The sequence below is a fragment of the Vombatus ursinus genome, unplaced genomic scaffold (genome assembly GCF_900497805.2).
Source record: "Vombatus ursinus unplaced genomic scaffold, bare-nosed wombat genome assembly UNPS02014863.1, whole genome shotgun sequence".
NCBI lineage: Eukaryota > Metazoa > Chordata > Mammalia > Diprotodontia > Vombatidae > Vombatus > Vombatus ursinus.
Genome location: NW_020954641.1, coordinates 22,519,973 through 22,536,931, shown reverse-complemented (window position 1 = coordinate 22,536,931; position 16,959 = coordinate 22,519,973). Strand labels below are relative to the sequence as shown.

The 16,959-nt window shown below is 36.7% G+C and overlaps 1 protein-coding gene across 1 annotated transcript in view; it reads right to left on the bottom strand.

Moving 5' to 3' along the window:
* RNF145 (ring finger protein 145) overlaps positions 1–16,959 on the bottom strand; it is a 90,626-nt gene that overhangs the window by 52,467 nt on the left and 21,200 nt on the right. The window contains exon 3 of the mRNA XM_027841906.1: positions 4,559–4,667. Within this exon, the coding sequence (XP_027697707.1) occupies positions 4,559–4,667 (109 nt within the window). The remainder of the gene's footprint in view (positions 1–4,558; positions 4,668–16,959) is intronic.

Sequence of the window (16,959 nt, the reverse complement as noted above, 5' to 3'; positions counted from 1 at the left end):
TAATTCCTGTGTCTTATTTCAGTCAGATAGACACAACAGTACTACCTTCTTAACCAACCCCTACTGTCCTGCCACCATGGACAAAACAGAGCACAATAAAAACAACAGAGGCTTGTTTTACTGAAGCTATGTTTTACAGCATAATCTAAAGGACTGCTTGAAATAATTTAAGCTAAGAATAAGAGAATCTGGGGCTATAATTCTCCAATTCTATTTTTCATAAAGTTCAGTCTTTTTAAGAAGCAAGAACTGATGAGATGTTCCAAGAGCACATTACAAACTTTTAATTCAGAAGCCTTGCATAATGACATTTATTATTAGGCTTATCAGAGGAAAATCACTCTTACACCCTACTCAACCGAATAACAAACAATAGCTTTTTCCTTCCAAATCTCTTCATTTGGGCAATCTGGAGAAAGCAAGCAATGCTGAGCATTAACAACAACAACAACAACAACGACGACCAAAAACAAACAAAAAAAAACAAACAAAAAAAACCTTTTTACAACCTCGTCACCTAGTCACAAGTATCCATGACAGCTAATTCTCTCTTCTGATTTTAAGCTGTTTCTGAATGTGTTAGATATACTGAAATTGTTTTCTTCAAAATAATCTGCAAGAAAGAGAAATGACTAAAGAAAGGAGGACAATGTAATATGGTGAAAAGAGAACTGGATTTGGAGTCAGAGGACCTAAGCTCAAATTCCACCTCTGTGATTGGGCAAGCAAACGAACCTCTCTGGTCCTCAATTTCCTCATGTATAAAACGAGGGGATTAGAATGAATGACTCCTAAATTCTCTTCCAACTCATAATAAATATAAGTCCTATAATATCACATGATTTTATAATGAATATCCTTTCTTTCAAAGCTCTGCTCAAGTGACACCTCCTACAAACGACCTTGCTTAATTCCCGTTACCAGTGATTCCAAAATTGCTCTGTATATTCTTAGTATATACTCTGTATTTATTTATATAGGTGAATGTTTATCAGAATGTAAAATTCTTAAGTGCTATTACTTGGGGGTTTTTTGTTGTTGTTTTTTGTCTTTGGCTCTACAGTATATAAGTACAAGGCTTATCAGCATGTAGTAGGTACTTACAAGTGCTTGCTGATTTTTACTAGTGCTTGCCCAAAAATTTATTTTGTATTTGCTTATACATACACTTTGTGTTTATCTGTTTGCACAATTTCCTCCCCCAACAGAACGTCTGAATGCTGCCCCCCCCATTCTGAGGGAAGGAAAGTTTTTTTTTATCTTTCTTTTTATTCCTGGTACCTACTACAGGGTGAGGGCTTTCTTATCTATTTGGCACTAAATGGGTATAGACTAATGATCTTACACCAAATGCCACAATAAGTTCAAAATGCTTATAGAATCTGAATTTAAAAGCTCACCTCACAAAAAATTAGAAGACAACAAGATCAGATATTTTTATAGTACAAAAAAGGAGAATGCTTATCCAAACCATGACAGAAGATAAAAACAGAAAATACCTATTTCATGAAATTGAAAAGTCTTTGCACCCAAATAAATAAATAAATAAATAAATAAATGCAGCTCAGATAAGAAGGAAAGTCATGGATAAGGGAAAAAATATTTGCATCAAATGTTTCTGATAAAACTCTCACACCCAAGATACAAAGGGAATACAATATGTTAAAACCAAGAGCCATGTCACCAATGAATGTGGTCAAAGAATGTAAACCAATCTTTCTCAAAAGAACTTCAAACTATTAACAACAATATGACAGACTGCTCTAAATCAGGAATACGAGAAATGCAAATAAAAACTATGCTAGGTTTTACCTCACACACTGAAAATCAGTCAAGATGATAAAAAGATAAGAACAGGCAATACTGGCAGGGTTACAAGACAGGCACATTAATGATACATTGTTAGTATAACTAACCCCAATTCTGGAAAGCAATTGGGAATTATAAAAAAAAAAAAAAAACCTGAATAAAATATCCATACTCTTTGACACAGAGATCTCAGTGCCACACAAATCCCAGAAAGAGGTATTCACAGTAGCACTTTTTTGCAGCAGCAAGAAACAGGAAGCCAAGAACATACTCACTGATTAGATGGATAAATACATTCTAAAAGGAAACATGACCTTAATATTAAAGATCTTATTATTTTTAAAAAGAGAATAGAAGCAGATCACATACCTCTTACATCTCTGGGTAGGAGATTTATTTGCAGCCAAACAAGGAATAGAGGCATTTACAAAAAGCAAACAATAACTCTGACAACATGAAACTGAAAAACTTCTGCATAGACAGAATTAATGCACTTAGGAAAAGAAGGGAAGCAGTTAAGTGAAAGGAAAAGTTTTTACATTAAATATGTGCCTGGTACACAGTAAGTGCTATATAAATGTGAGTGGTTATTATAATAATAAAAATAAATATCAAAATAAGAATAATTTTGGCTGAATGTTGAGGTTGGAAGAATTTCTTGTAATTGAGGAACTAGAAGAGACTGACATAGAGGTAGTGACCAAGGCTTTTTCAAGGATTTTAGCACAAATGAGAGGTGAGATATAGGATGATAGCTAAGCAGGGGTGAAGTGAAGGTTTTTTTAAGAACAGGGAAATAAATGTGATGTACCAACACAAGGTATCATAAGAATGTTTGGGTTTTGTTTTGTTTTTTTAAAGAAGAAAGAACAAGTGGGGTCAAAACTCTTGTATTTCTTACAATGAACCCTAACTTTTCAAAAATTTTAGCTCTTGGGGGCAGCTTGGTGGAGCACCAGTCCTGGAGACAGGAGGACTTGAGTTCAAATGTGGCCTTAGACTCTTACTAGCTGTGTGACTATGGCCAAGTCACTTAACCTCAATTGCCTCACAAAAAAAAAAAAAAAAAAAAAAATTAGCTCTTGTAGAGGTAGATGCCAAGTATAAATTATTGTATTTTTCAAAGACCAAATGCTCCATCCTTAATATTTTACAGATATATTCTATTAATAATTAAATGCTACATCTGATTTGAAGCATATTTTTGCTTAAAATAAAAATAAACTTTTGCCCCTCTCCAAAAAGAAAAAGGGTCTTTTTAAACATTAGAAAAATAAACCCATAGAGTAAAGCACTGAAACCTCAAATAAAAAATGACTGTCAAAAAATATTTATTTTCCTCTAGTACTACCTTATTCTCAGTTTCTCATTCTCCAAAAGCATAATGTTTGCCCCTCTCTGGAAAAGTATGAATAATACATAACTACATGACATAAATGTTGTGGCTGTCATGATTTCAATCATCACTAAAATCCTATTTTTACATGAAAGCTAAACATCTGGAGGAAAAGGCTGCGTTATTGTTTTTGCTAACTGTGATTTTAACACATTTCACTACTTCATTGGATCCAGGATCTCAAAGGCTGTCCATTTACGGAGCACAAACTCTGAGAGGTTCTATAATAGGTTTCAAGTACAGTTCCAAAGGCAGGCTTTCCAGAGGACCAGTCTAGTTCTAAGAGGTTTATTACCAATAGGCTGGCCACTTAAGTGATGAGTTTTCTGGACACTAAGACCTATGAAACATTTTAGCATAAAAACAGTCTTTAATTTAATAAAACAGAACATTTATCTTTACTGACAGGCAACTACTCCGTGCTCTAAGTTCAAATAGATATTCTTCCTAGATTTGCCGATATTTTGTATACTGTAAAAAATTCTATTAAATTATGAAACAATAGTATCCTGATCAAGTGGAATATATTAAACAATCATTCCACATGGTCATGCATATATAGACTGCTATAGCTTTCAAGGTGATTTCCAATAATGACTACCTACAGGTCCATCACTATCAATTATGTTCCTATTACTCTATCCTGAGTGATAAAGAAAAATGGGAAAATAAGAGTTTTCTTAAGTATTTATACGTAACATGTCTATGTTATGCCCTTCATCAAGAGAGGAAAAAATTCCCCAATATTTCTATAAGCATTAGAACATTATCTGTTTTATACAAGCAAACTCATTCTACCTAATTTTATTAAGATGGTTAGAGGGCCATAAATCTAAAGATAAAATAGACAGAATTAACCCAACCTACTCATTTTACAAATAAGGAAGTAGAGGTCCAGCAAGGTGAAATGATTCACTCAGGGTCTCGAAGGTTGCAAGCATCAGAGGTGAGATTTGAACTCTGGTCCTGAGTTAGTGCTAGTTAGTTAGGTCCTGATTCCTGAGTTAGTGCTCTTTCTACTTACTACCATACTGTCTCCTTATAAAATAGTAATACTATTTCACCATAAAGTAGGAACAAAATTTGAGTATAATTTTAATTATTAACCCTGTACAGGGCTTTTAATTTAGAAAGTAATTCTCCTATTTCTCTCTCTCTCTCTCTCTCTCTCACACACACACACACACACACACTTTTTTACACATTCTCTCAAAAGCATTTATTTTTTCCAACAAACCAACTGAGTTCCAACACAAATGAAATCATTTGTGGATCCCCACAAAGTATTTTATTTCTAAGAATAAACTTCAAAAATTTAAGCTATATATATCAAAAATGAAATTGCATTCTTACCTGGAGATCTGATGGCCAGCATAAAGCAATAATGCAGTAAGAAAGTAGAGGTAAAGCTGAACCAAATGCTGTCTAGGTAAGGTAAGGAGCACAACACTTAAGATATAACCTGTAGGAGAAATAAAAATAAAAGCTCAAGCAAAATGTAATATTAATTCACTCTTAGTTTAATTTAACATTATTTTAAAGTAACGAAGTCTTCTTAAAGTGTTAAAGTCAAAACTCCGAGTTTTCTTAAGTCATTGCTAATGTTTCCATCAAGGGGAAAAAAGTATATGGCCATTCTATCACTGTGTTACTTACATACCTACGTATCATTTCCCAATTGATTAATGGTTAAAGAATAGGAACAGGAATTTTCAAAGGAAGAAATCCATACTATCAACAACCATATGAAAAAAATGTTCCAAACTGCTAAAAATTAAAGAATGCAAATTAAAGCAACTTTAAGCAATTTAAGCAATCTCACACCCACTACATCGGCAAAGCTGACCAAAAAAGGAAAATAACACTTTTTAGAGGGGTGGAAGGAAAACAGGCACATTAATAATCTTCTTGATGGAACTGTCAACTGCTCCAGTCATTCTGTAAAGTAATTTAAAATTATGCCCCCAAAGCTACTAAATTGTACATACCCTTTGACCCGGCAATATCCCTAATCAGGCCTATACTACTCCAAAGAGATCAAAGAAAGAGAAAAGACTAAAGATTTTATATTTTAAACTCAAAAAAGAAACTTTCACTTGATCTTTCTATCCCTGCTAACTACTGTCCTATTTCTATCCTGCTCTTTGTAGCTAAACTCCTCAAAAAGGTCTATAATAGGTGCTTCCACTTTCTCTCCTCTCACTCTCATCTTAACTTTACAATCTTGCTTCCCACCTTATCATTCTGCTGAAACTGCTCTTTCTCTCTCTCTCTCTAAAGTCACTAATGATGTCTTAGTTGCTAAATCCAAAAGGCCTTTTCTCAATTCTCATTCTCTTTGACCTCTTGGCAGACTTGAACACTATCCTACCTATCTGACCACTCTGTTTCCTTTGCTGGATCCTCCCCCCCAATCACAACTTTTCACCATAGGTGTTTCTCAGGATTCTAACCTGGACAGGCTTCTCTTCTTCCATACTACTCCACTTGGTGATCTCTCAGATTCCACGGATTAAATTACCATCGTGATGATGATGATTCTCAGATCTACCTATCCTGCCCCAATCTCTCTGCTGATTTCCAATTTCATATCTTCAACAGACTTTCAGATATCTCCAACTAGATATCCAGGAGACATCTTAAACTCAACATAACCAAAACTGAACTCACTAGCTTTTCCCCTTAACTACCCTGCCTCCTATTACTGTAGAGGACCACACCATCCTCCTAGTGACTATTGGCCTATAACTCTGACTGAATCCAAACTTCACAGAATAAATCCTTTGGATTCAACCAAAGGGTCACACTTAAGGACCTCGAGGCCACAGGTTCCCTACCCTAGTCCCTCAGGCTCACAACCTAGGTGTCAACTTTTGACTCCTCACTATCCCTCACCTCCCATATCCAATCTGCTACTGACTGGATTTCACCAATCTGTGATTTCCCCTTTCTAACATCTCTTAACCCCTTCTCTCCTCTGACACTGCCACCGCTCTGGTGCAGGTCCTCATCCTCTCATGCCTAGATTATTGCAATAGCCTGGTGGTGGGTGTCTGCCTTCTTCAAGTCTCTCCTTGCTCCAATCTATCCTCTATTCAGCCACTAAAATGATCTTTCTTAAGCTTAGGTTTCTTGAAATGCCAAATGAGATATCCCAAAGGCATCTCAAACTCAATATATCTAAAAGAGAACTCATTATCTTTCTCCCAAAATGAACTGCTCCTTCAAACTTCCCCAAATCTGTCAAGGTCAAATAAGCCTTCTAGCCACCCAGGTTGTTACCTCAGTTTCATTCTTGACTCTTTGCTCTCATCCACCCCACATATACACTCAGTTGCCAAATCTCATTGTTCAACCCCACACAATAGTGTGGGGATTAAACCATAGGCTTCTCTTCATTCACATAACCACCATCCTAATTCTGGCTCTCACTGCATCACTACCAGATTTGAGCAAGAGACTCTTAATTTCTCAGATTCTAGTATCTTCCCACTCCAATTCACACTACACACAACTGCCAAAGTGATTTTCAGAAAGTACAAATCTGATCATACCAGTCTCACACTATTAATTCTACTGGCCTATAATTTCCTGGAGGAAATACAAACTCTTTTGCTTTATATTTAAAGCTTGTCATAATCTGGCCTCAAACTCCCTTCTCAACTTTATTACACAATGTTCTCCTTCATAACATCTCCAGTCCATCCAAACTGGCCTTATTTCCTTAATCCTCACATACAACAATAATCTTCTGACTTCCAGTCTTTGCAGAGACTGCCCACCCCCATTACTGAAATGCACACCCTCCTCAATCTGCTTCTTAAAATCTCTAATTTCCTTTAAGACTCAGCTAAAGTGCCATCATTGGCATGAAGTCTTTCCTGAGCCCCACATCTGCTAATGCCTTCACCCCAAGATTACTTCACACATATTTCATACATATTGTGTGTGTGGTCTCTCTTCTGTTAGAATTTAAGTTTAGTCATTTAACAAGCATTTTTTAAGTGTTTACTAGTACTAATATTTATATAGTAGTTACTATGTGCTAGATACTGTGCTAAACATTTTATAATTATTATCTCATTTGATAATATTTTATTTGATCCTTACAACCCTGGGAGGTAGGTGTTATTATCATTCCCATTTTACAGATGAAGAAAACTGAGGCAAATGGGTTAACTGACTTGCCCAGTGTCATACAGCTAGTAAGTGCCTGAGGCCAAATTTGATCTCAAGTCTTCCTGAATCCAGATTCAAAGCTCTATCCACTGCACCACCTAGCTGCCAGGCAATGCTTCAGGAATTGTGCTAAGCACAAAGAAAGGCAAAAACATACTCCCCATTATAGGTGCTAAGGTCAAAGGTATTCATTACCAGAGAATTATCCATCAAAGACAGAAAGGAAGGCAAAAAACAGTCCTGGCTCTTTGCTCCCTGCTGGGGATAGGAGTGGAAAGTGAACAACTAAGCTCCTCCCCCTAAACTGTCTCCCTTAAGGAACTACTCGTCTATTTTCATGTTTTCAAATATTTTTCTAAGATAACTGACAAAATCTATACTCATACTAACTCATAATGCTCCCTCACCATGGATGTTTCCTCTTCTCTTCTCCCTCTACAACTTTGTCTTGGTAACATTATAATCTCTATACCAATGAGTCCCAGACCAATATATCCAGACCCAGTCTCTCCCCTGAGCTTCAGTCCCATTCCACTAATTATCTATTGGACATTTCAAACTGGATGTCTCAGAAACATCCTAAACTCAACAAGTCTAAAACATAATTCATTATCTTTCTCCCTCAGTACTTTCCTTCTCTCCCAACCCTCTCTATTTCTGTCAATTATTCTTCCAGATCCAAAACCTCAGCCTTATCTTCCATTTGTCTCATCCCATGTAACCAACTGCCAAACCTTGCTGTTTTTATTTTCACAACATCTTTAACATCTGACTACTTTTCTCCACTCACACAGCTACCACCTCAGTTATCTCCCACCTATATTATTTAAATGCTTCCTCACTGGTTTCTTTGCCTTAAGTCTCTCACAATCACAGTCCATCCTACACACTGCTGCCAAAGCAAATTTCTTTAAGTAAAGATCTGACCATGTTACTCTCCTACTCAATCAACACCTACTGCCTCTAGAATAATTTATAAATGCCTGTTTAGTTTTTAAAGCTGTACACAACCTGACACCAACCTATCTTTCCAGCATCACTGGACATTATACCTCTTCCTTCACTCTAAGATCCAGCCAAACTGGCCTTCTCTGTTCCTCATACGATACTCCATTTTGAGGCTCCATGCCTCTGCACTGGTTGTTCCATATGCCTGTAATGCACTCCCTTCTTACCTCCACCTCAATCTTTAAAATGCAGCTTAAGCACTATCTTTTTCATGAAGCCTTTTGTGATTCTCCCAACTCTAGTGTCTTCCCTCCCAAACTATTTCACATTTAACTACTTTGTATACATTTGGTTTTATTCATTTTATATTTATGCTGTATATATTTTTATATGTACTTGTTTTGGGGATTTCACTCTTTGTGCCTGTATAAGTACAAAGTACCTAGTGCATTAATCTTATGACATCTTTGGATTTCACCTAATGTTATTATACATTTTATTCTATTAACAGACACATTTGAAAACTGGTTGTTTAATAAAACTGACTTGGGGATTTAGGATGGTAGAATGCTACACAGGAAGTATAACACAAAGTAGAAGTAATGGGAGCAAAGGAGAGACCCAGATAAAGTGAGCTAGAAATGTATGAACAGTGAGAGAATGTTTTCACAGTTTAGAGGATCAGGGAAACCTTCACGGAAAAATGGTACATAGGTTAAGCCTTGAAGGAAGATTGTTGTTCAGGCATTTTTCAGTGGTGTCCAACTCTTCATGGTGCCATTTGGGTTTTTTGTTTTGTGCTTTTTTTTTTCTGGCAATGATACTGGAGTGATTTGCCACTTCTTTCTTCAGCTCATTTTACAGATGAGAAACTAAAGAGTTCAATGACTTGCTCAGAGTCACACAGCTAGTAAGTATCTGAGGCCAGATTTGAACTCAGTATCCACTCAACTACCCGTCCCTGTTCATTGTTGGAATCCTTCAGGCTGCAAACTTCCAAGCATCTCAATTCTAGAACAGTGTCATTACTTGCCAATTCCTGGCAACTCACTGCTTGCAACTTGAGATATGGGAAAACAGATACATCTGACTTACCATTCCCTAAAAAGAAAAGAAAAAAAAAATCCACAGCACTTTCTCTGAGTCACTAAGCTACTCTAATATGGAGATAACAAAGAACTTACTCATTCCATCCATCACCTTGAAGACATGAAGAAGAAAGATTGGTGTAAGCTGAGTATGCCCAAAGTCAGCCTTAAGTGTCTTTGGCATACTGTAAGTCCTTAATAAATATTTTTTTATCTATTCTCACAGGATCATCTCTATACTCTCTTCCTCCTCCTGTCAATCACTGCATATGCCTGGCAATTGAGACTTGGTTATAAAATTGTCCCTCAAGCAACTGAGATCCAATGGTATACTTTACCTAGAATCCTACCTTTCCCTAATGTACACTCCAATACCACTCAAGTAAAGTCTAAAGGTTTTCTCATGTGGGTTTAAAAGCACCAGTAATGAAGGCCTTTTAACTTTTAACATTACAGACCTTTTTGGAAGCCTCCAAGTCCCAAAACTACTTCAATAAATGAGAGAGGGAGGGGCAGCTAGGTGGCGCTGTGGATAGAGCACCGCCTCTGGAGTCAGGAGGACCTGAATTCAAAGTTGGCTTCAGACACTTGACACTAGCTGTGTGACCCTAGGCAAGTCACTTAATCCCAACTGCCTTACAAAATAAAAAATTTAAATAAATGAGAGAGGGGTGACAAGGTCTGACTCATAATTTAGGCATATTATTTTGACAGCTATATTTGCAGGACTGGAATGAAGAGCAAAGATAAATCGGGAGGCTATTAGAGTAGTACAGGCAAATAATTATAAGGGGCTGAAGTAAGACCACAAGATCATAGATCTAAATCTGCAAAGGACCTCAGAGATGATTTAGTCCAACTCCCTCTATGATGACCCAGAAAAGTTAATTGACTTGCATAAGGTCACACTGGCGATCCTGACAGTTGGGATGATTTTTCCCTGGTACCATGATGCCCCATATGATAACAAAACAAGCAGTCATTAACAAGTGTTTCTTAAACATTTATTGTATACACCAGGCATGTGTGCTAGGTAAGTTCTGGGGATACAAGGAAAGGAAAATCACTGTCCTTGTCCTCAAGAAGCTCACATTCTAATGGCAAAGACAACATGTAAATAACCCGGGATAAAAAAGATATATACTTAGTACACAGAAACTGCTCTAGCATTTGCCCTGAAGGAGAGACAGGAGGCAGCAAATGCTACTTCAGCCACCACCTGTTCTTTAACTTTAGTAGAAACAGCTCAGAACCCTGAGTCCAAGGGCCCTGAGAATGGCACAGCCTAGTTCACACAAAGAAAGGAATCAAACATACTTACTACCACCCATCAACTTGCCAGATGTCACTGACAGTCTGGTTAAGCCCAAAAGCTAATGAACAGCAGCAACCACCAGACCACCATCCTTACTTCCAGCCTGACCACACAACCAAAGTCTAGGGGAAAATCTCATACATCCTGAAATTTCACCTGCAGGTATTATAAAAGCTCCCTTCTCAATAGCCACAGTTACTGAATACTTAGCAAAGAAAGTTGTTACCAAAGTCCTTGGCATTATCAAATAGTTCAACATCAGAAATCAATATTTTATTCATGGAAATGACATTACAGAATCTGTCACTACCATATCTGCTTTGCCAGTGTATCCTAAAGACCACAGGGAATTTTTATCTGACTTGAAGCTGTAATCACCTACATATGAAGTCTTTCCCTATTAGAATAGGAACTCCTTGAGAGTAGGAACTATATTTTCTATTTGTATTCTGGGTACTTAACACAGCGATTTTCATATCACAATCACTTAATAAATGTTTTTCACTCATTCATTCATAGAAGGTATCTCAAGACACATAAAGAGTAGATGGAAGACATGAGAAGGGCTGAGAAAGGCCTTGTAAAGATGATGGAATTTGAGCTGACTCTTGAAGGAAGTCAGAGAAGCTAATAAGATGAAGTGAGGAAGACGAGTACTCTAGGCATGGTTAATAGCCAATGCAGAAAAATGGAATCTGAAGATGGACTGTCCTATGAGAGGAACAGTGTGTGTGGAAGGCTACAAGAAGACTGGAAAGGTACGAAGTAGGTTGTGAAGGACTTTAAATGCCAAACAGAAGAATTTACGGCTATTCCTGGAACCACCGAAGTTTAATAAGTAAAGGATAATATGGTCAGATATGCACTTTAAGAAAATCACTTTGGCAGCTGAATGGGAAATGGATTGGAGCGGAGGGAGATGTGAAACAGGGAAACCAACCAGAAGGTTATTGTGATAGTTCAAAAGTGAAGTAATGAGGGCATGCACCAGGATGGTGGCAGCATGAATGATGAAAAGGGACATATACAGAGATGTGGAGATAGAAAAAAGATTGACAACAGAACAAAAAGAGAAAAGCTTTATGTTTAATGCTATACTAATCAAAATACAGTAGGCTACCTCTGAAGATAACATAAATAAGATTCATATGAAAGGGCAGTCAAGATTGTAAAGGGAAATAATGAGGAGAAAAAAAGGAGGAAAAATGATTTACTTGCCCAGACAAATCTGGAATTATACTATAAAACCAATCATCAAACATATGTGCCAGGCATTGTATCAAATTCTGTACAACTATCTCATTTGGTCTTCACAACAACCCTGTCGGGTAGGGTTATTATTATCCCCATTTTACAGATGAGGAAACTGAGGTAGAAAGCGCTTAAGTGACCTGCCCAGGGTCATACAACTAGTAAATGTCTGAGGCTGGGTTTGGACTCATTTCATAAAAACAGGAATGCAGATTTCTTTAAGTCCCAACTAAAATCCCACCCTCTACAGGAAACCTTCCCCAACCCCTCTCAATTCCAGTGCCTTCCCTCTGTTAACTACTTCCTATTTATCCTGTATATAGAATGCTTTATATATATTTGTTTGCATGGTGTCAGTTTCCCCTCCCCCCATTAGATTGTAAGCACCATGAAGGCAGGAGCTATCTTTTGCCTCTTTTTGTATCCCCAGAGCTTAGCATAGTACCTGGCACATAGTGGGCATTTAATAAATGTTTACTGAACTGAATTTAATTGATTAAATTAAAATTAATTAATTAATTAATCTCATATTCAATAAACCTAAGAGCACAAATCACTGAGGATGAAGTTCATTATTCAACAAAAACTGCTTGGAAACAAAATCCAATCAACATACAATTACTAAGCTCCTGCTAAGTTACAGGCACTGTGACAGGCACTGAGGATGTAAAAACAAAAATGAAACAGTCCTTGCCCCCAAAAGCTTATATTCAATCAGAAAAAATAATGTGTACATAGGTGAGTACATATAGAATATATACAAAATAAATACAAAGTAGTTTTAATAGGAAAGGAAATAGAAACTAAAGAAATCAGGAAAGGCTTCATGTAGAAGGGTGGTACTTAAAACTGAGGAAGGAGAGGGGAAGAGAGGGAGATGGGGGGGCGGGGAAGAGTGCTCTAGGAGGAGCTTTAGGGAAGCCCAAGTTAGGGGATACACTATGGATAATGATTTGGCAAAGAAGGCTAAAGAATGGCCAGATGAGTAAACAGATAAATGAGAGACAGCATTGTCCCAAAATTCGAGTAAAGACAGAATATCATGGGAAGACAGGCAATAGCATCAAATGCTTCATAGAAGTTAAGGATGAGGATTGAGAAACATGGGAATAAACAAGGCTCTTGTAGCATACAATTCAATAAATTCAAAACATTTTAATGACCTATGTATTAAATCATAACAAAAATGAAAAGGATGGAAAACTATCTCTTTTGCAACGGTAGACAGGGAAAATTCTTAGACAAATATGATCATTTAAAAATAAAATGGCTTAATACAAGAAAAAGCAAGGTATGTAGAATAAGTAAAGAGAGACATGAAAAAATTGTTTCATTGAACATTTCTGATTAAGGTCTGACATCCACATTTTATTGACACATTTAAAAGACTCTTAAAAGTCAATTTGCAATCTTCAATAGGGTCAAAGGATGGGAATAGACAATTCTCAAAAGAAGTAGTATAAACTACCAAGAATGATTTGAAAAAGTGTTCAAAATCATAATAATCACAGAAATAAGATATATAACAACTATGAGATAAAATATGATAAGCAGAAAGAGTAAGTTCTAACCCTTGACTGCTACTTTCATGTCCTTGAATAAACACTTCATCTCCAAAAGGCTTCATGATGGAAAATGCTATCCACATCCAAAGAAAGAACTATGAGATTTGAATGCAGATCGAAGCATACTATTTGCTCTTTTTTTTCTTCTGTTGTGTTTTGTTTCCTCTTTCTGGTGGTTCCTCCTATTGTTTCTAATTCTTACTGACAACATCACTAATGTGAAAATGCTTAATAGGAATATATATGTATAGCCTATATCAGATTGCACACCACCTTGGGGAGGGAGGTGGGAAGGAAGGAGGAGAAAAATTTAAAACCCAAAAGCTTATGGAAATGATTGCTGATAAATCAAAATAAATTAATTTAAAAAAAAAAAGAAATTGGGCAGAAGAGAAAAACTATGAGCCATATATCAAACTCATTGAGGAAAGAAGAGTAGCCTAGGGGTCTGTAGACAGCAGCTACCAGGATTTTAACTTTAATTAGAAGCATGAACCTCAAAGGAAGAGAGGTTACTGAATGATGAAGAGAGAGAGAGGCCCTGGAAGCAGCAATGGGGAACTAGGAATATTCCAACTCCCTTGCCTTCATCAGTGAGGTGAAAATAAGTATTCAATATTGTACTAGAAATGCTAACTATAGCAATAAGACAAAAAAAAATAGATGGAATAAGAACAAAGGATGAACAACTACAACACCAGTTCTAGGAAAAACTTTTGATTAGAAACCAATTATTTTCCAATTGAGGCAATGAGGAAACAAAACTATTCACTTTTTGCAAATGATATGATGATTTACTTAGAGAACCCTAGAGACTAAAGAACTAGTCCAAATAATTAACAAAGTCAGCAAAGTTGTAGGATATAAAATATACCCCCACAAATCATCAGCATTACTACATAGTATCAATAAAAGAGGAGAAATTCCATTCAAAATAACTGTAGGCAACACAAAATACTTGGGAGTCTACATGCCAAGACACACTAAGGAATTATATGAACACAAATAAAGACAGATCTAAATAAGTGGAGAATAATAAAGACAAATAAAGACTCTTCACACAAATAAAGACAGATTTAAATACCAGGAGAAATATCAATTGATCGTGGGTAGACCAAGTCAATATAATAAAAGTTACAATACTACCTACTTATTCAGAGCCACACCAAACTACCAAAAAATTAAATTACAGAGCTAGGAAAAAACAGTAACAAAATTCACCTGAAGGAACAAAAGAATATCAACGGACTTTGAAGAGGTAGTTGTTCAATGGTTTGTGGTTTGACTCTTTGTCAAAGGTAGTGTTTGGTAGTGTTTGACTCTTTGTGACCCCATTTGGGTTTTTTTTTTTGGCAACGATAGAGGAGTGGTTTGCCATTTCCTTCTCCAGCTCCTTTTACAGACGAGGAGCTGAGTGAGGCAAACAGGGTTAAATGACTTGCCCAGGGTCATATAGCTAGTGCACATCTGAGCCCAAATTTGAACTCAGGTCTTTCCAACTCCAGAGCCAGCATTCTATCTACTGCACCACCCCACCTAAAGAAGAGATCTCTACAAACAAGGAGAGAGGGATAGTATGAGCAGCTGATACCTGAACTTTGTTCTCATCTGAACTGGTCAAAGGAGGAAGGAATACACACACAGAGCTGGGTAGAGAAATATGTTTCACTCAACAGGAAAACATGAGAAAACAAGTAAAAGGGAGAAGAGGGGCAAAAGAGAAAAAGTATATTAAAGAAGGGATCAGTCCTAAGCAAAACAAACTTGAAGTATTTATAGCTCTTTCTGTGGTGGCAAAGAGTTGGAAACTGAAGGGGTACCCATCAACAGGGGAATGGCTGAACAAGCATATGAATGTGATGGTACTGTAACAAATGATAATGGTATGGTTTCAGAGAAACCTAGAGAGACTTGTAAGAACCAATACCTAGTAAAGTGAGCAGAACCAGAACAATTAATATAATGACAACAATATAATAAAGACAAACAGCTCTGAAAGGCTTAGAACCCTGATCAGTGTAATGAACAACAATGATTCTAGAGGACTAATGATAAAGTATTCTACCCACTTCTTGGTAAAAAGTGAAGGATTCAGTGCAGAATGAGATTTTCTTTAAGAATATGGCCAATGCAGATATTTGTTTTGTTTGACTTTACAAATTTGTAACAAAAGTTGTTTTTCCTTCTTCCTCTTTTTCTTTCTCAACTGGAGGGAAGATGGGAGGGAATAAAAAGGAGAACTCTTTACTGATTAAAACAAAAATGTAATTTAAAAAAAAAAAAGAAATCAATCAGAGGATCACAGATCTAGAATTGGAAGGGACCTTGGAGACCATCTAATTCAACCTTCTCCTTTTATAAATGAGGAACTGCAGGCCCAGAGAAATTAAGTGACTTGTTCAGAATCACAAAAGCAAATGGGATGGGTATTTGAACCCACGTCCATTAACTTAAAATCAATTGCTCTCTCCACTGAAACTCTTCAGTGGCTGCCCACTGCCTACAAAATAGAATTTAAATTCTCCATGCTGACATTCTAATCTAGTTTCAATCTACCCTCTATAACTTTATCTTTCCTCTCCTTCAGGTATTATAAGTTCCAAATTCTCTATGCCAGGCTGTTTTCAAATCCTTTCCATATTTTGTCTGATAACTCATATTGTACCCAGTGTTTGGAAAAGCCTTCCCTTTCATCTCCACTTGAAAACCCTCATTTCCTTAAGAGTCCAATTTCTGACCACCTTCACCCAACCCCAAAATAAAATCACTTTCTCTCCTCAAATTTCTCCTAACATCGTGCAAGCCTCTTCTCTTCCCCTATCACTAAGTTGTATTACACTTGTGAACCTGTCTTATGTCTGCCCTCTCCTCCATTAGAATACTCTTAGAGGGTGCCGCTAGGCGGCACAGTGGAGAGAGCACTGGCCCTGGAGTCAAGAGAGCCTGAATTCAAATCTGTACTCAGACACTTGACACTTACTAGCTGGGTGACCCTGGGCAAGTCACTTAACCCAATTGCCTAGCCAAAAAGAAAAAATTCTTGAGGGACTATTTTTCATCTTTGTAACTTTAGTGTCTAACACAATGCCCTGCACATAGCAGGTGCTCGAGAAATGTAATGAACATTTATTAACTGTAGAAGGACAAGATTTAAGAACTGAAGAACCCATCTGCATCAACTGACACAGTGCATTTTTTAGTATTTTTTTATTTTTTCCCCAGTTACATGTAAAAACAATTTTCAACATTTATTTTTAAAAACTTTAAATTCCAAATTTTCTCCTTTCCTAACTCTCCACACCAACCCCCCCCATGAGAAGGCAAGCAGTTCAATATAGGTTACATACATGTATAGTCATGCAAAACATATCCATAATAGTCATGTTGTAAAAGAAAACAGACAAAAAA